We start from the raw sequence: 24,994 nt of genomic DNA on the forward strand, positions 1-24,994 counted from the left end.
AGGCTACAAAGTTTCAATTATAACCCCAACAGAAATGGCTACCAGCCGAGGAGGGAGCCCCAGGCTTGGCTCCGCTCCAGGCTACAAAGTTTCAATTGTAGAAGGAAAATAAATTCCAGATACCAGGGCCTCCGCTTGGGTTGCCAGGAGGCGTTGCTGGCCTGCAAACCACCACAGGCCCCTCGCTCAGGCCGCCCCACACTCCAAGGGAACCCCACCCTGATCAGGGACACCCTTCAGGGCAAACCAGCTGGCCCCCACCCCTGTACCAGGCCTCTATCCTATCTAATAAAAGGGTAATATGCAGATTGATCATCACTGCAACACACAATATAGCTGCCCCCATGTGGTCAAAGATCCTGCCCCCATGTGGACACAAGATGGCCACCACAAAATGGCCAGCAGGAGAGGGCAGTTGGGAGGCACCCGGTCTGCAAGGGAGGGCAGTTGAGAGGGACCAAGCCTGCAAGGGAGGGCAGTTGGAGGTGATCAACCCTGCAGGAGAGGGCAGTTAGGAGTGACCAGGCCGGCAGAGGAGGAAAGTTGGGGGCAAACAGGCTGGCAGCGAAGTGGTTAGGGGGTGATCAGGCTGGCAGACAGAAGCGGTTAGGGGCAATCAGGAAGGCAGGCAGGCAAGCAGTTGGGAGCCAGCAGTCCTGGATTGTGAGAGAGATGTCCGACTGCCCGTTTAGGCCCGATCCCACCGGGCAATCAGACATCTGATAAACGGGCAGTCGGACATCTCTCGAGGGGTCCCATATTAGAGAGGGTACAGGCTGGGCTGAGGGACAACCCCCCTCCGTGCATGAATTTCGTGCACCGGGCCTCGTGTGTGTGTGTGTGTGTGTGTGTGTGTGTGTGTGTGTGTGTATACACACACACACACACACACACACATATATATATAGGTACATACACACACACACACATACACTGAGTGGCCAGATTATTATGCGTTCAGAGATCATAATAATCTGGCCACTCAGTGTATATAAAAGTCTAATATGCTAAGTGTCCTATCGGTCGACTGACTGGTCGCTATGATGTGCACTGACCACCAGGGAGCAGATGCTCCGACTGGTAGGTTAGCTTGCTGCTGGGGTCCAGCCAATCAGGACTGGGCAAGATGGGTCGGACATGCCCTGGAGACCTCCTGAGGTCCCTCCCCAGCCACTGGCCAGATCGGGACTGGGCGAGATGGCCCTGATCAGATGGCCCTGATCAGCCCCGATCGCCAGCCAGGCAGAGGGACCCCACCCCCATACTCAATTGTTTGTATGCTTTATAACTTCATGGTTATGCTAGTCCTTTTCCTGGAACATATTTCTCTAATTTCCTCATCTGGGTAGTATTTCACATCTCACCTCCAGGAAGTTTTTACTAATCTGCACAACACAGGTTGGATGAGAAGTCCTCCTTTTTCTTTCTTCCATAGCTAGTCTTCAATATCTAATAAAGAAATATTATGTTTTTATCTCATAGCTGTGAGAATCTTAGGAATTAGGTTCATTCTTTTGTCCTTATTGCTTAGCACAGACATGCAAAACAATATCAGTCATAGACATAAGCCAGAGTTACTGGTTAGTTCTAGAAGGGAGAGATTAGTGGGGAATAGTGTACTAGGGAAGGCTTCATAGAAATTGTGACACTTAAAGCTACCTGTAATTCCTTGGCAGATATTGATGAATGTGTAAGCACCTTATTTTGGGCAGGGACAGCCTAAGACAGTAATGGATTATTTTTGGTTGTGTCTTTCTACAGGTTGATATGTCACACCTCTCGCCAGAGGAGCAATGGAGGTAAGTGTGACAGTGTGGGCCCCTCAGGCTGGGGACTATAGGGTAATCCAACTAGTAGAGTTGTATATCTATTCTTTTTGCTTCCTTGTCTGTGGGAGACAGTGACTCATGACCAGTAGGCTAGGTCTTTTAGGTCTTTTGGGATTTTTTTCCAGTACATGGGTCACTTCTGGGTAGCTCCCTTGGTCCTGGGAAGCAAATGCATAAATGTACCAAACTATCCACTTGGGTTTTAATACTAGTTGTACCATTTCCTAGCTATGTGATCTTGGGCAGGTTACTTAACTTGCCTTAGTTTTTTTTCATTTGTCAGGTGTGGATCAAAATAGTACCTGTACCTCATAGAGTTGTGAGGATTAATATATGTGAAATCCTTAGAACAGTGCCTGGCATGTGGTAAGCTCCAATGTTACCTACTTTGAAGATGATTATCATCATTAACATTATCATCATTATACATTAAACAGGGCAGAGGGATCTGACTGAGAAAATGGGAGATCTCAACTTGCTGGTTACTTGCTGTGTACCCAGAGTGGGCCAACAAATATCTTATTGTCATGATTTCTAATTAGTAAAGGAGTTTCAGAGTGATTGCCCCACAAACTTCACAAGATGGCTGACCAGTGAGCTGAAGTCAACCAAATAAAACCTAATAATGAGAAAAAACCTTTTAGATTAAAAACTATTGATTGTAAAAATATAGAATGGCAAAAATATTAACTCATATGACAAACCCAACAAGATTTTAGATGACTTTAAGCTTAATATGCACCAGTTGTGTACCTCAGCTATTGAAATAATTAAAATCATTTGGAAGATGTTCATAGAAATATGTTATCAGCCTTAACGTAGGGACAGTGCCATTGTGCTCTGCTACACTGAGGCCACACTGGATGTTGTAGACACTACAGTATAAGAAGATCTTTGGCTAGATAATGTCTCGAAGAAGGCAACCAGGATTAATGGTCTTCACATTATGTTTTATTAATAGTGTTTACAAGATCTAGAACTAAAAATAAATAAAATAAATATCTAGAACTAAAAAGGCTAGGAAAATGGTGATAGGAACAGGATAGTTTTTGGTTTTGTTTTAAAAAAATAAGATCATGAGAACTCTTTGAAGGGGCAGCATTGGAAAAGAGGAGTGGATATGTCCTTTATTGTTCCAGAATATAGGTTTAGGTCCAATACATTGGAGCTATAGAAAGATAGATTTTGTATTATTATCAGAAACATTTTTAATAATCATGGTATATTGAGAGGTAGAGAACCTTCTGCCTCTTTTTATTGATTTCAGAAGGAAGTGAGAGGGAGAGAGAGAAACATCAATGATGAGCGAGAATCACTGATTGGCTGCTTCCTGCACGCCCCCTACTGGGGATTGAGCCCACAACCCGGGCATGTGCCCTTGACTGGAATAGATCCTAGGACCGTTCAGTCCGCAGGCCGACGCTTTATCCACTGAGCCTAACTAACTAGGGCCCTCCTACCTCTTAAAGCATTGAAGTGTTAGTCCTTTATAAGCACATATGAGTACCTACAATGTGTCAGACACTGCTGGTTCTAGAATAGATTACTTTAAGAGGCATATGTTCTCAAGCCAATGAAAGTATTCCATACAAAGGATATCAAAAATAATTTTTCCATTGAGTGGGAACTTGAAATAGATGTCTTCTTTGGTCTTTTCTTGATTCTTTCATTGTGCACATCCATTAAGTTACATATTGTCTGAGAACAAGAAATGTATTTATCTTTATAATTCCCCACAGTCCTTAGGTTTTTAAAGTGTTACTTGTCCTTTTAGTTTAGCTTATTCTCACAATAAGCCTATGAGGGAGACGGAAAAGATATGGACTCCTTTTGACAGATGAAGAAATTGTGATGTAGAGTTGTTAATTTTCTTGGTCAAGGCCACAACCTTAACCATTTGTACGCCATAAATGTCTATAGACGCAAGCGGCAAACCTTTTTAAATTAAATTCAAAATATTGTGGCAGTTAACTGGTTAAAGTTTCTTACTCCTAACCTTATCATCTTTTTGTCAGATTCTCTCACCCAGGATAGTGTTTTATGTAAAGTGCACCCTTAGGTGCTGTGGCTGGCTGGCTGACTGACATTTGGCTGCCCACTGAGTTTCAGCCCCTAACATTATATTATGAAAAATGTTAGACATACAGAAAGTATGAAAGAAATGCACAGTGAACACCCTTACACTCACCATCTAGATTCTACAATTAACTTTTTGCAATATTTGCTTTATTATTTACCCATAATTCATCCTGCTGGGTTCTTCTTGCCCTCGGGAACTCCATGAAGATAGCATTTATGTTGTCCTTTCTGTCCCTCCCTAATCCCCCACCCTATACATGGAAAACTTGTACAAAAGCTCCTGACCACAGGCTATATTTGTATTTGGTTTTCTGACTAAATTCTTCCTTATTCTTTTCCCTTGGCTGACTCTGACCCAGAGTAATAGGAGTAACTATTCTTCTCTGTTCTTAGAAAAAGCTTTTTGCCTGTATTGAACAAGGAAATAGTTTGCTGCCAATCCTCAGGACAAGAGAATGCCAGCCTTAGATTAAATAAGAGTTTCTTAAGTCCTTGAGGCTATTTCCCTGTCGATGCTGATGGCGAAGTCACTCTTGAATGAATATAATATAAAGTCAAAGCAGTCTAGATTTTTCAGGCTAATAGTCTTCAGGATCCCAGGTAAATAGTCTTTTTTTTTTTTTAAATATATTTTATTGATTTTTTACAGAGAGGAAGGGAGAGGGATAGAGAGTTAGAAACATTGATGAGAGAGAAACATCAATCAGCTGCCTCCTGCACATCCCCCACTGGGATGTGCCCGCAACCAAGGTACATGCCCTTGACCGGAATCGAACCCGGGACCCTTCAGTCCGCAGGCCGACGCTCTATCCACTGAGCCAAACCGGTTTCGGCTAAATAGTCTTCAGGATCCCTGGTCCTGACAAAGAGGGTAGGACAAATAAAGCAAAACTTTAACCCTAGAATTAACACACGTTTTCAGTGCTACTCCTTTATTGGTATCATAAATACTAAGATTATGAGGCTTTGTGGCTACAATCTTCTCTTTGGGTTATGTTTTCTTTTCAATGACAGAATTAAATAGGTCTGAAATGGGCAGTGACACGGGCTTCTTGGATCTTTTTCCTGCAACAGGAAAGGTGTCAGCTGTATCAGCCATTGGAGGCAGGCAGCACACCACCCACATTTAATCCAATAACTGAGCTTGGTCAATAACCAAGCCCATAGAACCCCTATTGTATGCCAGAACCCCTATTCTATGCCAGAATGCCTGTCCTCTTGGGCAGCGGTCGCCAACCGGTGGCCCGTGGACCACTGGTGATCCATGAGGTCCGAAAGGTTGGTGACCGCTGGTTTAAGGAAACCTTTGGAGCAGCGGTTGCTCCTAGATCGCTGCTCTAGGGCATATGTATAGTACCCTACAGCTGCAAAATACAGGAGTGTGTTCTGAACTTTGGACGGGTAGAATATCCCTGGGAAGCACTACCTCTTTACCACCACACCAGCCCTAACCTGGCTAACCCCATCTGTTTGACTTTCAGGATCGAGCATGCACGCATGCATGCCAAGCACCGTGGTCACGAAGCCATGCATGCCGAAATGGTCCTCATCCTCATCGCTACCTTGGTGGTGGCCCAGCTGCTCCTGGTGCAGTGGAAGCAGAGGCATCCTCGCTCCTACAATGTAAGCCATTTTGACTCTCTTCTTCTTTGTCTGCCAGTAATCAAGAGACCCTTCCTAAGTATTCTAGGATCCAGCCTAAGCCAAGCCACATGTAGGCAGAGAATGGACAATAATAATGAACTTGATGTATGAATGGTGAATTCTGTATGGTGGGTGCGTGTTTAAGGTGCAAGTGATTCAGAGGGTGAAAACAGGGATAGAACCTGAGACTACTTTTATGGCCAGAAAAGGTAGGCCCTTCCTTTTAAATATTTTGGGACATATTCATGAAGGAGATATTCATTAGGAACTATTGAAATAGAGGGAGAAGTGATCACTTGACTGGGAAGGTGAAGCCTCCAATAAATCTTATAGGTAGGATTTAGATTAATTTTTAAAAAAAAAGCAGTATGGAGGAAATGAGGAATAAAAACATACAGAGAAATACTCATAAATGACAGAAGTAATTCCTTATCAACAATTACTTTAAATGTAAATGGATTAAATTCTATTAAAAGACAGAGATTAGTAGATTGTATTAAAAAACCACCATGAAAAAACCCCCACTATGATTCATTTATATACTGTCTGTAAGAGACACACTTTATTTTATTATTTATTTATTTTATTAATCATCACCTCACATTTTTTTCCATTGCTTTTTAGAGAGAGTAGGAGGGCGGGAAGGAGTCGGGGGGGCTGGAGGGGAGAGAAACATTGACGTAAGAGAGAGACACATTGACTGATTGCCTCCCACAGGTACCCTGACCAGGGCCAAGAATCAAACCTGTAACCCAGGTATGTGTCCTTGACTGGCAGTCGAATCTGGGACCCCTTGTTGTGTGGGCTGATGCTCTAACCACTGATCAATACCAGTCAGGGCTATAAGAAATTCACTTTAGATACAAAGACACAGAGATTGAAAGTAAGAGGATGGGAAAAGATATTCCATGTATGCCAACAAATTAGAAAACCTAGAAGAAAATGGATGTATTCCTAGAAACATATAATCTTCCAAGACTCAATCATAAAGAAAAAGAAAATCTGAATATACTGATTATTACTAGTAAGGAGATTGACTCAGTAATAAAAAATCTCCCAAAAAACAACAGTCCCAGGACAAGATGGTTTCACTGGTGAATTCTATCAAACATTCAAAGAAGATTTTAGTAGCTATCCTTCTCAACTTCTTCTAAAAAATTGAAGAGGAGGAAATGCTTCCAAACTCACTTTACGAGGCCAGCATTACCCTGGTACCAAAACCAGACAAATATACTACAAAAAAATAAAATTACAGGCCAACATCATTGATGAACATAGATGCAGAAATTCTCAGCAAAATATTAGCAAATCTAATTCAATAATACAGTAAAAAGATCATGCATCGTGATCAGGTGGGATTTATTCCAGGGGTGCAAGGATGGTCCAGCATCCACAAATTAATCATTGTGATATACCACATTAACAAAATGAAGGATAAAAATTATATCATCTCAATAGATGAAGAAAAAGCTTCTGACAAAATTCAACATCTATTTAAGATCTAAACTCTCAACAAAGTGGGCATAGAAAAAAACTACCTAGACAAAATAAAAGCCATGTATGTCAAACCCACAGCAAACATCGTATCAATGGTAAAGGATGAAAACTTTTTACTATGATCAGGAACAAGACAAGAATGCCCATTCTCACCACTTTTATTCAACATAGTATTGGAAGTCCTAGTCACCACAGTTAGGCAAGAAAAAGAAAAGCCCCAGCTGGTTTGGCTCAGTGGATAGAGTGTCAGCTCGTGACTGAAGGAAGGGTCGCAGGTTCAATTCCGGTCAAGGGCACGTACTTCGGTTGCAGGCTTGATCCTTGTGCGGGAGGCAATCAATCAATGTGTCTCTCTCACATCGATGTTTCTCTGTCTCTCTTCCTCCCTTCCATTCTCTCTAACAATCAATGGAAAAATATTGGGAGAGGATTAACCAAAACAAATAAATAAAATAAATAAAAGGCATATAAATTGGAAAGAAAGAAATCTGTCATTTTATATATATATAAATTATATATAGAAAACCCAAAAGACTTCGCTAAAGAAGTACTAGAACTACTAAATGAATTCAGTAATGTTAATAGGACACAAAATTGATAATACAGACTGTGGTGTTTCTGTATATCTATACAAGTTCTCAGATAAATTAATAATCTTATTTATAATTACATCAAAGAGAGTAAAATACCTAGGAATAAATTTAACCAAGATGGTGAAAGACCTATACACTGAAAAGTATAAGACTGATTAAATAAATTGAGGAAGACACAAATAAATGGAAAGATACTCTGCTCATGGATTGGAAGAATTAATATTGTTAAAATGTCAATATCACACAAAACAGCCTACAGATTCATTGTATCCCCTAACAAAATTCCAGTGACATTTTTCACAGAACCTAGAACAAAGAAATCTGAAATTTGTATGAAATTACAAAAGATCCTGAATAGCCAAAGCAATCTTGAGAAAGAACAATATTGAGAAAGAACAAAACAAAGAACAAATCACACTTATTGATTTCAAATTATACTACAAATCTGTAGTAATCAAAACAGTATTGTATGGACATAAAAACAGACACTCAGATCAGTGGAACAGAATTGAGAGCCCAAAATTAAACCCACACATATATGGACAATTAATTTACAACAAAGGAGCCAAGAGCATAACAATGGGAAAAGGACACACACTTTAATAAATGGTGTTCAGAAAACTAGACTGCCACATGAAAAGAATGAAACTAGACCACTATCTTATACCATGCAAAAAAATTAATTTGAAATGGATTAAAGACTTGAATATAAGACCTGAAATCATAAAATTCCTAGAAAATAGCATAGTCAGTGAGCTCCTTGATACCGGTCTTAGCAGTGATTTTGTGGATGTGATTTAAAAGGCAAGGTAAACAAAAACAAAAATAAATGGGATTACTTCAAACTATAAAGTTTCTGCATAGCAAAGGAAACCATCAGTCAAATGGAAAGGCACCCTAGTGAATGGGAGAAGATACTTGAAAATCTTACATCTGATATTCAAAATATATAAAAACCTCATACAACTCAATAACATAAAATCAAAGAACCAATTAAGAAATGGGCAGAGCCAAGACCAGTTTGGCTCAGTGGATAGAGCGTTGGCCTGCAGACTCAAGGGTCCCAGGTTCGATTCCGGTCAAGGGCATGTACCTTGGTTGCAGGCACATCCCCAGTAGGGGGTGTGCAGGAGGCAACTGATCGATGTTTCTCTCTCATCGATGTTTCTAGCTCTCTATCCCTCTCTCTTCCTCTCTGTGAAAAATCAATAAAATATATTAAAAAAAAAAAAAAAAAAAAAAGAAATGGGCAGAGGATCTGATTAGACAGTTTTCCAAAGAAGAAATACAGATGGCCAACGGGCACATGAAAAGATACTCAACATCACTAATTATGAGGCAAATGCAAATCCAAACCATAATGAGCTATCATTTCATATGTGTTACATTGACCATATAAAAAAAGATAAGAAATAACAAGTGTGGGAGAGGATATGGACAGAAGGCAACCTGCCTGGCTGGTATGGCTCAGTGGTTGAGTATTGATCCAGGAACCAAGAGGTCACTGATTTGATTCCAGGTCAGGGCACCTGCCTGGGTTGCGGGGCTCAATTCCTAGTTGAGGGGTGTGCAGGAGGCAGCTGATTGATGATGTTTCTCTCTCGTTGATGTTTCTATCTATCTATCCCTCTCCCTTCCTCTCTCTATAAAAAAAAAATCAGTAAAAACATATTAGAGAGAGAGAGAGAGAGAGAGAGAGAGAGAGGGGAACTCTATTATACTATTAACTAGAGGCCCGGTGCATGAAATTTGTGCACTCACGCGGTGGGGGGGGGTCCCCTCAGCCCTGCCTGCACCCTCTCACAGTCTGAGAGCCCTCAGGGGATGTCTGACTGACAGCCATCAGTCAGACATCCTTAGTGCTGCCACAGAGGCAGGAGAGGCTCCTGCTACCACCGCTGTGCTCTCCAGCCATGAGCCCAGCTCAGGGCTTCTGGCTGAGCGGCGCTCCCCCTGTGAGAGTGCAATGACCACCAGGGGGCAGCTCCTGCGTTGAGCGTCTTCCTCCTGGTGGTCAGTGAATGTCATAGCGACCAGTCGTTCTGCTGTTTGGTCAATTTGCATATTAGCCTTTTATTATATAAGATAGGAATGTAAAGTAGGTGCAGCCACTATAGAAAACAGTAAGCAGATTCCTGAAAAAAAGAATAGAATTACAGTATGACCCAGTAATTCCATTTCTGGCTTTTATCTGAAGAATACAAAAACACTGATTTGAAATGATATATACACCCCTATTTCATTGCAGCATTATTTACAATAGCTAAAATATAGAAACAATGTAAGTGTCCATCCATGGATGAATAAAGAAGAAGTGGTACATAATATACAATGGAATATTATCTATGTACTAGAGGCCTGGTGCACAAAACTCATGCATGGGTAGGGTCCCTAGGCCTGGCCAGTGATCAGGGCCAATCAGGTTCCCTGCCTCCCTGTGCACCACCACCATGCGGTCCCCCGTCCCCTCCCACCCCCTGGCCTCCCTCTTCCTTGCTCCCTCAGCATCCTGCCTCCGCCACTGGCTGCCCACTATGTTCTGCGCCGCCCCCTGGTGGTCAGCGCACGTCATAATGAGCAATCAAACTCCCATTCTCCTGGTTGAACTCCCGAGGAGACATTTTGCATGTTAGCCTTTTATATATATAGACTAGAGGCCTGATGCATGAAGATTCATGCAAGAAATGGGCTTCCTTCCCCTGGCTGCTGGCACCACCTTCGCTCTGACCAGAGCCACCTTTCTGCTCTGGCCTGGAGCTGCCTTTCTGCTCTGGCCCGGAGCCACCTTTCTGCTCCGGCCCGGAGCCGCCTTTCCGCCTTCCCACGCTGCCCAGAGGCCTGGAGTGGCTGGGGGTGGTGCGGAATGCCTGCATCGCCGCCATGGTGATGTTGGGTTAATTTGCATACTCACTCCTGATTGGCTGGTGGGCGTCGTGAAGGTACGGTCAATTAGCATGTTATTCTTTTATTAAGTAGATATAAAAGCCAAGCGACCAGAATGGCCAGTTGCTATGGCGCGCACTGTGGTAGCCAACTGGCCTGATTGGGGCTCCAGTTGGCCCCCCCAACTTCCTGCGGCCCCCTCTGGCCAGCCCGACCCCCAGTCAGCCCCAATTGGCCCCAAATTCGTGCATGAATTCATGCACCAGGCCTCTAGTTTAGTCATAAAAAGGTGAAATCTTCCCATTTGAGACAGTGTGGTTGGATCTTGAGGATATTATGCTAAGTGTTATAAGTCTGATGAAGAAAGACTAATACTATAAGATTTTACTTATGTGGAATCTAAAAACGAATAAACAAAATACAACAAAAACAAACTCTTAGATACAGAGAACAGATTGGTGGTTACCAAAGGGGAGGAGGGTTGGAAGTGGGTGAAATGGTGAAGGAGGTCATCTCTAGGGTGATGGATGGTAACTAGATTTTTAGTAGTGATCACATTGTAGTGTATACAGATGTTGAAGCATAAAGTTGTACACCTGAAACTTATATAATGTTATATACTGATATTATATCAATAAAAAATAAAAAAGTATCTTCATCCCAAATAAATATATTCCATGCAAATGATAACCAAAAGAGAGCTGTGTTGGCTCTTAAGTATCAGACTAAATAGACTTTAAATTAAAAAAAGGTTACAAATGACATTTTTTTTGTTTGTTTTTTGTTAGTTTTTTTTTTTTTTTTAAATCCTGGCCTGAGGATATTTTTCCATTGATTTTTAGAGAGTGGAAGAGAGAGGGAAAGACAGAAATATTGATGTGAGAGAATCACTGATTGGTTGCCTCCTGCCTGCCCCCACTGGAGATTGAGCCCACAACCCGGGCATGTGCCCTGACTGGGAATTGAACCGTGATCTCCTGGTCCAGAGGTCAACGTTCAACCACTGAGCCATGCTGGCTGGGCTGTAAGAGTTTTTAATATAATCTTGATACCAGACCATTATAAGATATATGATTTACAAATATTTCTCTCATTCTATGGGTTGGTTTCTCACTTTCTTGACAGTGTCCTTTAATGTATAACATTTGTCAGTTTGATGAACTCCAGTTTATTTTTTCTTTTTTATTTAATATATTTGACATATAACATTGTGTAAATTTAGGTGTCATCGTTTAATTTTATACAGTTGTATATTGTAATACTAGAGACCCAGTGCATTAAATTCATGCACTAGTGGGGGGGGTCCCCTCAGCCCGGCCTGCGCCCTCTCACAGTGTGGGAGCCCACTCGCCTAAGCCATCAGTCAGACATCCTTAGTGCTGCCGCGGAGGCTCCCACCACCACCGCTGTGCTCCAGGCCAGAGCAGAAAGGCGGTTCTGGCCAGAGCAAAGGCGGTGCCAGCAGCCAGGGGAAGGAAGGCCCATTTTTGCATGAATCTTCATGCATCGGGCCTCTAGTCTATATATATAAAAGGCTAACATGCAAAATGTCTCCTCGGGAGTTCAACCAGGAGAATAGGAGTTTGATCGCTCGCTATGACGTGTGCTGACCACCAGGGGGTGGCGCGGAACATGGTGGGCAGCCAGTGCACTGTGGGAGCGCACTGACCCAGGGGATAGCTCCTGCATTGAGCTTCTGCCCCCTGGTGGTCAGTGCGCATCATAGCGACCAGTCGTTTCACCATTAGGTCTATTTGCATATTAGCCTTTTATTATATAGGATGACAGCCATTGTAGTAGTATTTAGCACCTCTATCACATTACATAACTATCTTTTCTTTTTAGTGATTGGAATAATTAAGTTCTAGTCTCTTAGCAAGTTTGATAATATAGTACAATATTGTTGTCTATATTCATTATACAGTTGACCCCTGAACAATGCTGTGGTTAGGAGTGTTGAATCCTATGCAGTTGAAAATCTGCATATAACTTTTAACTCCTCCAAAACTTCAGTGTCTCTTGGTATTTGTGGGGGATTCATCCCAGGACCCCCCTGGATACCAAAATCTGCAATCTCAAGTCCCTTATATAAAAAATGGCGCAAAACATTGCATATAGTTGGCCCTTACTATCTGCGATTTCCAGCCACGGAGAGAAAATGTTTTTGATCTGCAGTTGATTGAATCTGTGGATGCAAAACCTGGGGATATGGTGGGCCAACTATATATCCATTGAAAGAAATCAGTATAAGTGGACCCATGCAGTTCAAACCCAAGCTGTACTGTGCTACCGCTCTCCAAGCCTTATTTACTCCTCATTGTACGTTTATACCCTTAAACCTATATTTTATTTTGCTGCTTGTGCTTTTAGTGTCATATTTAAGAATCCATTGCTAAATCCAAGATTATTAAGATTTACTCTATGTTTTGAATAGTATTATACTTTTATCTCTTAAATTTAGGTCTCTGGTCCATTTGGAGTTAATTTTTTGTATATGATGTGAGTTAACCTTTTGCACTCAGATGTCGAGTGTGACTTGACACGGTTAGCATTAGAATAAAGGAATTGAGAAAAAAGCAAGCGAGTGCAAAGGGTTAAGAGTCTAACTTCATTCTTTTGCCAGTTGTCTTAGCACCATTTGTTGAAGAGATTTTTTTTCTCCATTGAATGGTCTTGGCGTTCTTGTCAAAAATTATTGACCATACCCCTAGTCAGTTTGGCTCAGCGGATAAAGTGCCTGGGTTCAATTCCAATGTGGGGAGGAGGGAGCGTGTGTCTTGGTTGCAGGTTCAATCCTTGACCAATTGATGTGACTCTTTCACATCGATGTTTCTCTCTGTCTCCCTCCCTTCCACTCTCTCTAAAAATCAAAGGAAAAATATCCTCAGGTGAGGATTAAAACATTTTTAATTGACCATAGAAGCATACATTTACCCTTGTACACTTAATTATGTTCCATTGAACTACACTGAGTGGCCAGATTATTATGATCTCTGAACGCATAATAATCTGGCCACTCAGTGTGTGTGTGTGTGTGTGTGTGTGTGTGTGTGTGTGTGTGCGCGCGCGCGCACTGAATAGTGTATAATGAAAAAAGAGCCTGGAAGCTTTGCCAGAAATAAATGACAAAGGGTCTTAGAGTTTGTAACTAGAAACACATCTAGGCAAAATCCCAGAAGTATACTGCAGAAAAAAGGAAAATTAAGAGTTCTTGTAGCAGAACTTAAAGTCACATCCTTAAGAATAATCAGTTTTGCATTCGAGGTCTTAGGGATTGCTCTAGGATGGTTATAAGTCAGGTGTCAGGCTGTCTGGATGATGGATGCCAGGTGGTTTGTTGGATGGTTGCCAGGAGGTCTAGTCACATCCTGAGCTCTTTAGGGGGTAGTCAGAGGTTTATCTGTAGGTAAATGGATATCCAGGCATTGACACAGGACTGGAAATTTGAAAAGTTTACATTTTCAGTTTAGTTAAGACAAGAAAAAGAATTGTTTCCTTATGCTTCAACCTTCATAATGTTAATAGTTTAGCAGCTTGGTTAAAGTGACTCCATTTTGTATTTCCCCTGTCTTCACCCTTTCCCCATTTGTGAAATGGGCATCAGTGTCTTTTTCCTGATCTTGGGGAAGCTTTCAGTTTTTAACTTTAAGTGAGTTAGCTGTGGGTATTTCACAAATGCCCTTTATCATGATGAGGAAGTTGCCTTCTATTCCTAGTTTGTCAAATGTTGTTGCTGTGTTTTGTGTTGTTGTTTGTTTGTTTTTATCACAAATGGGTGTTGGATTTCTCAAATGCTTTTTCTACATCATTGAGATGATCATGTGCATTCCTGCAATAAATCCCATTATATTGTGATGTACATAATCCTTTCAATGTGCTGCTGGATTGATTCGATTTGCTAGTATTTTGTTGTGGATTTTTGCCTCTATATTCATAAGGAATTTTGGTCTATAGTTTTCTTGTCATTTATTTGTCTTGCTTTGGTAATAGGTTAATGCTGGCCTCATAGAATGTGTTAAGAAGTGTTACCTTCTGCCAAAACTGGTTTGGCTCAGTGGATAGAGCGTTGGCCTGCGGACTGAAGGGTCCCAGGTTTGATTCCAATCAAAGGCATGTACCTTGGTTGCGGGCGCATCCCCAGTAGGGGGTGTGCAGGAGGAAGCTGATCGATGTTTCTCTCTCATCGATGTTTCTAACTCTCCCTCTCCCTTCCTCTCTGTAAAAAATCAATAAAATATATTTAAAAAAAAAAGAAGTGTTACCTTCTTTCCTATTTTCTGAAGAACAGAATTTTGGTGTACTATAAAAAGTTTTGAAGTGGGGAATCAGGTGATCTAAGATCTATTTCTAGCACCTCTGCTAATAATTGGCAATAGACCTTGGACAGATTACTTTCTCCCTTTTAGCCTTTCTTTCCTCATCCTGATTTTATCTTTAAAGTTAGTGTTTAAGTCTGGCTGGTGTGGCTCAGTGGTTGAGAATCAACCTATGAACCAAGAGGTCACAGTTCGATTCCCCATTAGGGCACATGCCTGGGTTGTGGGTTTGATCCCCAATGGGGGTCGTGCAGGGGGCAGCCAATCAATTATTTTCTCTCATAATTGATGTTTCTATATCTCCCTTTCCCTTCCTCTTGGAAATCAATAAAAATATACTTAAAGTGAGGGTTTAAGACTAGATGATTGCTAAAGTCTCCTTAATCTCTAAAGCAGCAGTCGCCGCAAGGTCTGAAAGGTTGGCGACCACTGCTCTAAAGTATGTTTTCATGATTGTTATTCTGTGTAACTCCAAAGGCCCAAATTAAAGCTAAGGAATGAGTTTTAAGAATGCAGATTTCAGCCAAGTATTATAAAGAAACTAGAGGCCCGGTGCACGAAATTCGTGCATGGAGTGGGGGCTGTCCCTCAACCCAGCCTGTACCCTCTCCAATCTGGGACCCCTCGAGGGATGTCCGACTGCCCGTTTAGGCCCAGATCCCAGGACTGCTGGCTCACAATCCAGGACTGCTGGCTCTCAACTGCTCGCCTGCCTGCCTTCCTGATTGCCCCTATCCGCTTCTGCCTGCCAGCCTGATCACCCCCTAACCACTCCGCTGCCAGCTTGATTGATGCCTAACTGCTCCCCTGCCAGCATGTTTGCCCCTAACTGCCCTTCCCTGCAGGCCTGGTCCCCCCCAACTGCTCTCCCCTGCAGGCCTGGGTCCCGCCCAACTGCCCTTCCCTGCAGGCCTGATTACCCCCAACTTCCCTCCTCTGCCAGCCTGGTCACCCCCAACTGCCCTCCCCTGCTGTCCTGATCATCCACAACTGCCCTCCCTTGCAGGCCTGGTCCCTCCCAACTGCCCTCCCCTGCTGGCCATCTTGTGGTGGCTATCTTGTGTCCACATGGGGGCAAGATCTTTGACCACATGGGGGCAGCCATCTTGTGTGTTGGAGTGATGGTCAATCTGCATATTACTCTTTTATTAGATAGGATAGAGGCCTGGTGCATGGGTGGGGGCCAGCTTGTTTGCCCTGAAGGGTGTCCCAGATCAGGGTGGGGGTTCCCTTGAGGCGTGGGGTGGCTTGGGCAAAGGGCCTGTGGTGGTTTGCAGGCTGGCTACACCCCCTGGCGACCCAAGTGGCGGCCCTGGTATCTGGGATTTACGTATCTTCTACAATTGAAACTTTGTAGCCTGGAGCGGAGCCAAGCCTCCTGCTTGCTCCGTGGCGGCAGCCATTTCTGTTGGAATTTATGTATCTTCTATAATTGAAACTTTGTAGCCTTGAGTGGAGGCCTAGGCCAGCCAGAGCTGCAGAAGCTTGGCTTCCTCCATTGCTGGGGGCAACCCTAGCCTCCTGCTCTTTCCAGCTCCGTGGCTGCCGCCATTTCTGTTGGAATTTATTTACCTTCTATAATTGAAACTTAGTAGCATTGAGTGGAGGCCTAGGCTGGCAAGGGCAGGCGGAAAACTTGGCTTCCTCCATTGCTGGGGAAACCCAAGCCTCTCTCCTGCTCTCTGTGGCTACAGCCATCTTGGTTGGGTTTATTTGCATATTTGCTCCTGATTGGCTGGTGGGCGTGGCTGGTGGGTGTAGCAGAGGTATGGTCAATTTGCATATTACTCTTTTATTAGGTGGGGTTTTCAACCGTGAGAGCTGTACCACATGGAATGAACTGTGAAGAAAATGATATTCCCATCACAAGCTATTGTTTATTAGGGACTAGACAACCTCTTAGGGATGTATGGAGGGGATTTTTTTTGTGATTTTTATGGAATGTTTGGCTGGATTTACTCTCAGCTCTAAAATCTGTATCGTACTGAGTAACCAACAGAGGTGAAGGCCTGTCTTTTTCTAAAAGGACAAAGCTGACCTGAGGTTTTGTTCTGTATTATTTTGTTTTTTGTTCTGATAACAAATGTTATATGCCTGGGTCTTACTCAGCAGCTGCTAGGGTTCAAGGAATCTGGTAAAGGGTCTGCGCATAAATGAATAATCTAGACATGAAATATAAATTTGGAAGGATGGGGGAGCCAGGGGAGGCTTCACTCTAGTGGCTGCTCTCCGGCCCAGGGCTTTTAATTCATACATTTTGCCTTTTAGCAAAGCAGATACACATATCAAAGGTAAGGTCCAGTAAACAATAAAGGACCATCAGGTTGGGGGAATTGCCTTCAGCTGTTCCAGCAGCAGGTAATAACATACAGATTTTCAGCCCTGCTGAAAGAGTCCATTCAACCTCTTGAGGACTTCTCGCATTTATAATGGCCCACTGGACTTAGCCTCCAGCAATTATACATATTTGTTATAAAAATTTTAAACAATATATATGTTACCTGGAAATAAAAAGTGCCCAGAGAGAACCACTATTAACAGTTTGTTACATTTGCATATTTTTCTATTCATATTTTTTTAATAAATATATTTTTATTGATTTCAGAGAAGGGAGAGAGACAGAAAGTTAGAAACATCAATGATGAGAGACAATCATTGATCAGTTGTCTCCAGCACGCTCCACACTGGAGATCAAGCCCGAAACTGGGCATGTGCCCTGACCAGGAATTGAACTGTGATTTCCTGGTTCATAGGTTGAGGCTCAACCACTGCCATGCCAGCTGGCAGAGCTATTCGTATGTTAATATTTATACATTTTTAGATGTTAATGACATCTGTTAGGTTCTGCAACATTTCCTGCCTAAGACTAAGTCTCAAATATCTATCCATATTAGTATCTATGCCATCTCTTTTTTAAAAAATATATTTTTATTAATTTCAGAGAGGAAGGAAGAGGGAGAGAGAGATAGAAACATCAATATTGAGAGAGAATCATTGATCGGCTGCCTCCTGCATGCTCCCCACTGGGGATCGAGCCCTCAACCCAGGCATGTGCCCTTGACAGGAATCAAACCTGGGACCCTTCAGTACAGGTCAACGCTCTTATCCATTGAGTCAAACCTGCTAGGACTCTATGCCATCTCTTAACCTAGTAATGTAAATATTCTTTTAAATAGATTTTTTAAAAATATTAACTTCTGTAGGTAGACATGTTAACAGTTTATCACTGTTACAACCATGATTTAGTAAATTTCTTGCATATGTAATCGGCATAGCTTGGCAAGCATTTCCATAGGATGAATTTCTAGAAATGGAATTGCTGGGTCAAGAAATATACACATTTTAATTATCAGTGGATCTTGTTAAATTGCCCTCTAAAAAAGTTATAGCAGTTAACAATTGCACCAACAGAGATGAACAGTGCTCTTAATCCAGTGTTAAAGAGAGGATAAGGAATCATCAATATTTTAGTCTTCGTCAGTCTAATGGTAAAACTATCTACTTTTTAACTATTTCTTTAATTATTAGTGAGGTTGAGCATGTTTTTATACTGATCATTTGACTTTTTCTGTCAGTTGTCTGTTGTTCATATTGTTTATATGTTTGATTTTTCAGTTTTTTATCAGCATTATATATATTATAGTTTAAAAGTCAAATAATTCTGCAAACATTAAAAAACAAAACACATCTGTCCTCTGCCTTAACTATATCAGTCCCTGATTCTTACTTCAGTAGCAATCACTTTTAACTTTTTTAGTTGTTTTCTGATTCTTACCCCTCTATTTTTAAATAAAATGAGTATACTGAAGCTATATACTATATAAAAGCCTAAGTGACCATTCGACTGTTCAACCGGTAGCTATGATGCACACTGACCACCAAGGGGCAGACGCTTAATGCACAGGCATGGAAACATGGAACAGACTGATGAATCTTAGAGGGAAGGGGGGAGGCAGGAGGGCGGGAAGAGATTAACCAAAGATCTTATATGCATACTAGAGGCCCAGTGCACGGATTCGTGCACTGGTGGGGTCCCTTGGCCTGGCCTGCAAGGATCGGGCCAAATCTGTGCACTGGGCCTTTAATATCCCCCAAGGGGTCCCAGATTGCGAGAGGGCGCAGGCTAGGCCAAGGGACCCCACCAGTGCACGAATCTGTGCACCAGGCCTCTAGTCCTACATAATAAAAGCCTAATATGCAAATCGACCAAACAGCGAAATGACCAGTGGAACGACCAGTCGCTATGACACGCACTGACCACCAGGGGGCAGATGCTCAATGCAGGAGCTGCCCCCAGCCTGCAGGCCCCAGACTAGCCAAGGCGGATGCCAGCAGGAGCCCCCTGATCACCCCGCCTGTCACTCCGGGGAGAGAGGCGACCAGTGGTGGCGGCGGGGGTCAGGGCCGGCGAGCAGGCAGCACCAGGCTGGCCAAAGTGGGTGCCAGTGGGAGCCCTCCTATTGCCTGCAGGTCGCCCCACAGATTGGCCCTGATTGCTGGCCAGGCCTAGGGACCTACCCATGCATGAATTTCGTGCACCAGACCTCTAGTATATCTATAATAGCATAATATGCAAATTGACCGAACAACAGAACAACCATCTGGATGACCTTCTGGATGACCACGCTATGACATGCACTGGTGCCAGGCCAGCCAAGGTGGGTGTGATGCGATTGGTCAGGGGACCCACCATCACTCCATGATCGCCCTGCAGAGGGAGGCCTAGGTCACTGGCCAGTGGGGTGATCAATCGAAGGGCTCCGAGATCTCCCCAAAGAGAAAGGCCCAAGTCACCCTCTGTGGGGCGATCGATGGGGGGGCTCTGCAATTGCCCCAAAGAGGGAGGCCCAGGCCTCCCTCTTTGGGGCAATTGATTGGGGGGCTCCGGGGAACTGGGGGTATGTGGCGGTGGATGCGGGCAGTGCCAGGCCAAGGGGAGTGCGGGCAGGGGGTGGGGCCGCGAGGCAGATTGGGGGGCTCCGGGGAACTGGGGGTATGTGGCGGTGGATGCGGGCAGTGCCAGGCCAAGGGGAGTGCGGGCAGGGGGTGGGGCCGCGAGGCAGCTGGGGCAGCGAGGGCCTACCCTTGCATGAATTTTGTGCATCAGGCCTGTAGTATATATACGTATATCTATATATACAGTATATATACAATTTTACTTTTAAATATTATGTATTGACTTCCTATTATGGAATGTGATAATTAGCTTATACTGTTATACCTATATCCTTCACACACACTTTTCCTCCTCCAAATTTTTTTTTTTTAATTTAAATTTTATATTTTTGAGAGAGAGAGGAAGGGAGAGGGCAAGAGAGAGAAACTTGGTGCATGGGACAATGCTCAACCAACTGAGCCACATTGGCCAAGGCCGCCTCTTCCTCCCAATTTTTAGTTGAATAATTATTCCTTATTTACATTATTACAACATGTAAATATTATTCACAGTTAAGCCATGTGATGTGTTTGGTCACATATCCCTTTCTTGTTTAGGATTCCTTTGGAATGTTTCTTATTGATTTATAAGAACTCTTTATATGTTAGGAATAAGCCCTTTTACGTACATGCTGCAGGTATCTTTCCCTAGTTTGCCATCTGATTTTATTCATATAATTGGTAGAGACATTTTTACAGACTAGATCAAACTCACAGTCTTTTGCCCAAGTCCTTTCCTTATATTTCAACCATCCTATGGGCTGAGGATTCTATTATTTGCTGTTCTGCTTGGATGACCCATCTTGTTATTCCTGCTTTTCCATCCTTGTGCATCTAAATTTGTTCTTCCTGCCTAGAAAGATTTTAGATACTTGCTGTAGCCACCAGTTTTACTATTCTTGGGGACCTCTTACTCTCCAGGCTGCTAGGTGGGTTTTGAGGAGGAGAAGTGAGCAGAAACATAGTTGGGACATTGCTATGTCTTCACTATTATGGAAACACTAGAGGCCCGGTGCACGAATTCATGCATAGGCGGGTCCCTGGGCCTGGCTGGCCTGATTGGGGCAGGCCAGCTAGCGGAAGGGACCGCAGGGGGTTGCCTGGCTGGGGGAAGGTACCACGGGAGGTTGGCCGGCCGTGGGAGGTTGCTGTGGGAGTGCACTGACCACCAGGGACACCTCCTGCGTTTAGTGTCTGCCCTCTGGTGGTCAGTGCATCATCATAGTGACTGCCCTCTGGTGGTCAGTCCATCGTCATAGTGGTCGTTCGGTTGACCGGTCATAACGGACACTTAGGCTTTTATATATACATGTATAGACTAGAGGTCCGGTGCACGAAATTCGTGCACAGGGGTGGGGGGGTCCCCTCAGCCCAGCCTGCACCCTCTCCAAACTGGGACCCCTCGGGGGATGTCCAACTGCTGGTTTAGGCCCGATCCTGGGGATTCGGCCTAAACCAGCCGTCAGACATCCCTCTCACAATCCGGGACCACTGGCTCCTAACTGCTCACCTGCCTGCCTGCCTGATCGCCCCCAACTGCCCCTCCCACCGGCCTGGTCACTCCTCACTGCCCCCCTCTGCTGGCCTGGTTGCCCCTCACTGCCCCCCCCTCCCTGCCGGCCTGGTCGCCCCCAACTGCCCCCCCTCCTGCAGGCCTGGTTGCCCTACGCAGCCTGCTGCTCGGTTGTTTGGTCGCCCCTCACTGACCCCCCTGCAGGCCTGGTCGCCCCACGCAGCCTGTTGCTGGGTCGTTTGGTCGCCCCTCAGTGACCCCCCTGCGGGCCTGGTCGCCCCACGCAGCCTGTTCGGTCGTCCGTTCGGTTACGATGGTCACTTAGGCTTTTATATAGTATATAGATAATTAATAGCACTAGCTCCCATTTATTGAGTGCTTTATAATGTGCCAAGTATTTTGCTGTGAGGTAGGCAGTATTATTTTTGCCATTGTATGGATCAAGAAACTGAAGCTCAAAGAGATTCTTTCAACCAATGATTATCAGAGTCAGGATTCATATTATAAAGATAATACAAATATGTAGGTAAATAGGATAAAAACTTGATAAATTTGATTATATTAAGGGTTTTTGTTCAGTAAAGGATTACCATGGGCAAAGTTAAATGATAAAAGAATGGAAGATTAGTAATGATTAAAACTGACAATAGAGCCCAGCCAGAGTTGCTCAGTGGTTGAGCATCAACCCATGAACCAAGAGGTCACTGGTTCAATTCCCAGTCAGGGCACATGCCTGGATTGTGGGCTCGATCCCCAGTAGGGGGCATGCAGAAGGCAACTGGTCAATGTTCCTCTTCTCATCGATGTTTCTATCTCTCTATCCCTCTCCCTTCCTCTCTAAAATAATCAATAAAAACATTTTAAAAATTTAGAAAAAAACTGACAGTAGATTAATATACAGAGTAACTTCTACAATTACACTACTTAGAACAGCACACAATTTAAATTTTATGAATTGTTTATTTCTAGAATTTTCCATTTAATATTTTTGGATCAGTATTGACCATAGGTAACTGAAACTGCAAATCAATGAAAAAGTAACAAACAGGAAGATATACATCACAGTGCCAATAATAAATTTAAAATACATGCACACAAAAAAATACAATTTATCAGAACAGATACAAAAATATATATACATCTTGCCATAGCTGGTTTGGCTCAGTGGATAAGAGTATCGGCCTTCAGACTTAAGGCTCCCAGGTTGGAGTCCGGTCAAGAGCATGTACCTTAGTTGCAAGCTCTGGCATGAGGCAACCAATCAATTTGTCTCTTTCACATTGTTTCCCTCTCTATCTCTCCCACTTCCTTCCACTCTCTCTAAAAATCAATTGGAAAATATCCTCAGGTGAGGATTAACAGCCACCACCAAAAAAATTAATAAATTTAAAGTTTATATACACATCTTAAACACATTACAATGTCTATGGGGTGAAGAATGGGAATAAAAAGAAAACAAACAGCTCTCTAGAGAATGTTGTGTAAAGAAGTGGCACTGAGATTATTGAACAGTAGAAAGTATTCGAAATATAGCTATTCAGAGCTTTTTAAAAAAGAAAAAGGTTCTTATGACATGCCAAGAAATGATGGAATTAACTGATAAGGCTCTGTTTCTCTCAAACTGAATGAAATTTTTTATTCTTCACTAGTGCTGGTTGGCAACTCAGCTTTTCATTGTGCCCCTATGACCACTGAGTGGAAAATAAACTAGCTCTGTTCTTTTAGACCAGGTTTCTCAATAAGGAGACTATTAACATTTGGGCCAGATGATTCTTTTTTTGGGGGTGGGGTGGGGGGGTATACTATTCTGTTCATTGTAGGATGTTTAGCAGCATCTCTGGCCTCTACCTTGTAGATGCTAGTGGCATCCCTCCCAAAATTGTGACAACCAAAAGTGTCTCCAAACATTGCTAAATGTCCTGTGTGGAGGAAATTCACCCCTGATGAGAAACACTGTCCTCGACTCAAGGACCTAGGACAGCATAGATATTGCCAGCCATGAGACTGATTATGAGCAAGTATGTCAACCTACTTGTTTCACTGTGAAAAGTATTAAATTTCTCTCTCTAACTTAGGAGATCAAGTGTAATCTTCAGGTTAGAAGAAGAAAAACTTAGTCTAACTACTTTTGGGAGCAAGAGATCTTACTGTTTTCTGTATTTAAATTTCAGGTACTGTTCTTTTGAATAAAAGAAACAAGAGTAACTTAAATTGCTTATTGTTTCAATTTGTTGATTTGTTTTGTTTTATCTTTGAAAGAGAGAAACATTGATTTGGGAGAGAAACATTGATTGGTTACCTCCTGTACATGCCCCAACCAGGGATTGGACCCACACCCTGGGTATATGCCCTGACCAGGAATCGAACCCACACTCCTTTGATATATGGGAGGACACTCCAACCAACTGAGCCACACTGGCCAGAGCCAATTTGTTGATGTTTTTTAAAAAAACTTTTCTCATCTGCTATCTCATTGGAACCTCACAATAGCTTTATAAGATGGTCAGGATAGGGCTTTGTTTCCATTTTTCAGATTAGTAGACCAAAGTGCAGAATTCTGAAGTGATTTGCCAAGGACACATGACTATTAAATTGGAGAGCTGGACGTAAAACCAAAATCTGATTCTTGGTTATGTGCTCTTTTTATAGAGCCACTCAACCATTTTTTGAGGTTTCTTAAGAGTTTCAGGAAATTATCAGTTTCTGTCATGGTCATTTCGGTTTATAACCCCCCAGATTTTTCCTTCTTTGATGACTTTTCCCAAGTCCTTTCCTTATATTTCAGGCATTCTCACAACAACCTCCCTTTACACCATCTTGCCTCCTCAGGCTTCCAGGGTTTCCCCAGACTCAGTGAATATGCTAGGGAGGCAGGACTTGGGAGACAGATGATCTGAATTGGAGACCTAGCCAGGCCAAACTTGCTCTTTAATTTCTCTGTACATCAGTTTTTATCATCTATAATAATCTATAATAATAATATAATAATAAAAGCATATATGCTAATTAGACCAGATGTCCTTCCAGACAAAGCTGCAGTGGGCGGGGGCTGAAGCAGAGGCGGCAGAGGTCCCCAGCCGCAGCGGCAGGGGCCGGGGCCAAGGCCCTTGCACGAATTTCGTGCATCGGGCCTCTAGTCTATTCAGATAGTCTAATGTTACTCCTTAACCTTTTGCACTCAGATGTCGAGTGTGACTCGACACGGTTAGCATCGGTAGCAGCTCTTTTTATACTCTTTGAATGTATCAATAATTTGAAATATAAAAAAGTCCAAATAAATAAGTTTGTATGAAAAGAAACTCCAGTTTTTTATTCTACTGCCGCGCTTTGTAAAATCTGGGGTATTTAAAAAATTAAATCCCGAGTAGAATAAAGGAATCGAGAAAAAAGCAAGCGAGTGCAAAGGGTTAACTCCCTCAGGGATGTTAGGGAAAGAATAAGTTTATGCCTGGAAAAGTATCCTATTTTTAAAGATCTCCAAGTAGAAGCTTTCATCATTTCTGTCTGTTAACCAAATACTGTATAGCATCTTTTCAAACTCATATCTACTGATCTGCTATTTCCTCCTGGAATGGATGAGGGGCAAAATCTCCTAGCTGGATATCTTTAAAATACTATACATTTTTCTCATGCTAAGACCTTAAGGGGGTTACTAGGATGTGGTTAGAGAATGCTGACGAAGATGGTAAAGGGTTATAATCCACT

The 24,994-nt window shown here is 42.9% G+C and overlaps 1 protein-coding gene across 6 annotated transcripts in view; it reads left to right on the forward strand.

The window, feature by feature from the left end:
* RNF121 (ring finger protein 121) overlaps nt 1–24,994 on the forward strand; it is a 73,376-nt gene that overhangs the window by 24,125 nt on the left and 24,257 nt on the right. For all 6 annotated transcript variants that reach the window (XM_079789345.1, XM_079789342.1, XM_079789344.1 and 3 more), the window contains exons 2-3: nt 1,762–1,799; nt 5,390–5,531. In XM_079789345.1, coding sequence (XP_079645471.1) covers nt 1,762–1,799; nt 5,390–5,531 — 180 coding nt within the window. The remainder of the gene's footprint in view (nt 1–1,761; nt 1,800–5,389; nt 5,532–24,994) is intronic.

Source organism: Cnephaeus nilssonii (assembly GCF_951640355.1).
Source record: "Cnephaeus nilssonii genome assembly, chromosome: 13".
NCBI classification, from domain to species: Eukaryota; Metazoa; Chordata; class Mammalia; order Chiroptera; family Vespertilionidae; genus Cnephaeus; species Cnephaeus nilssonii.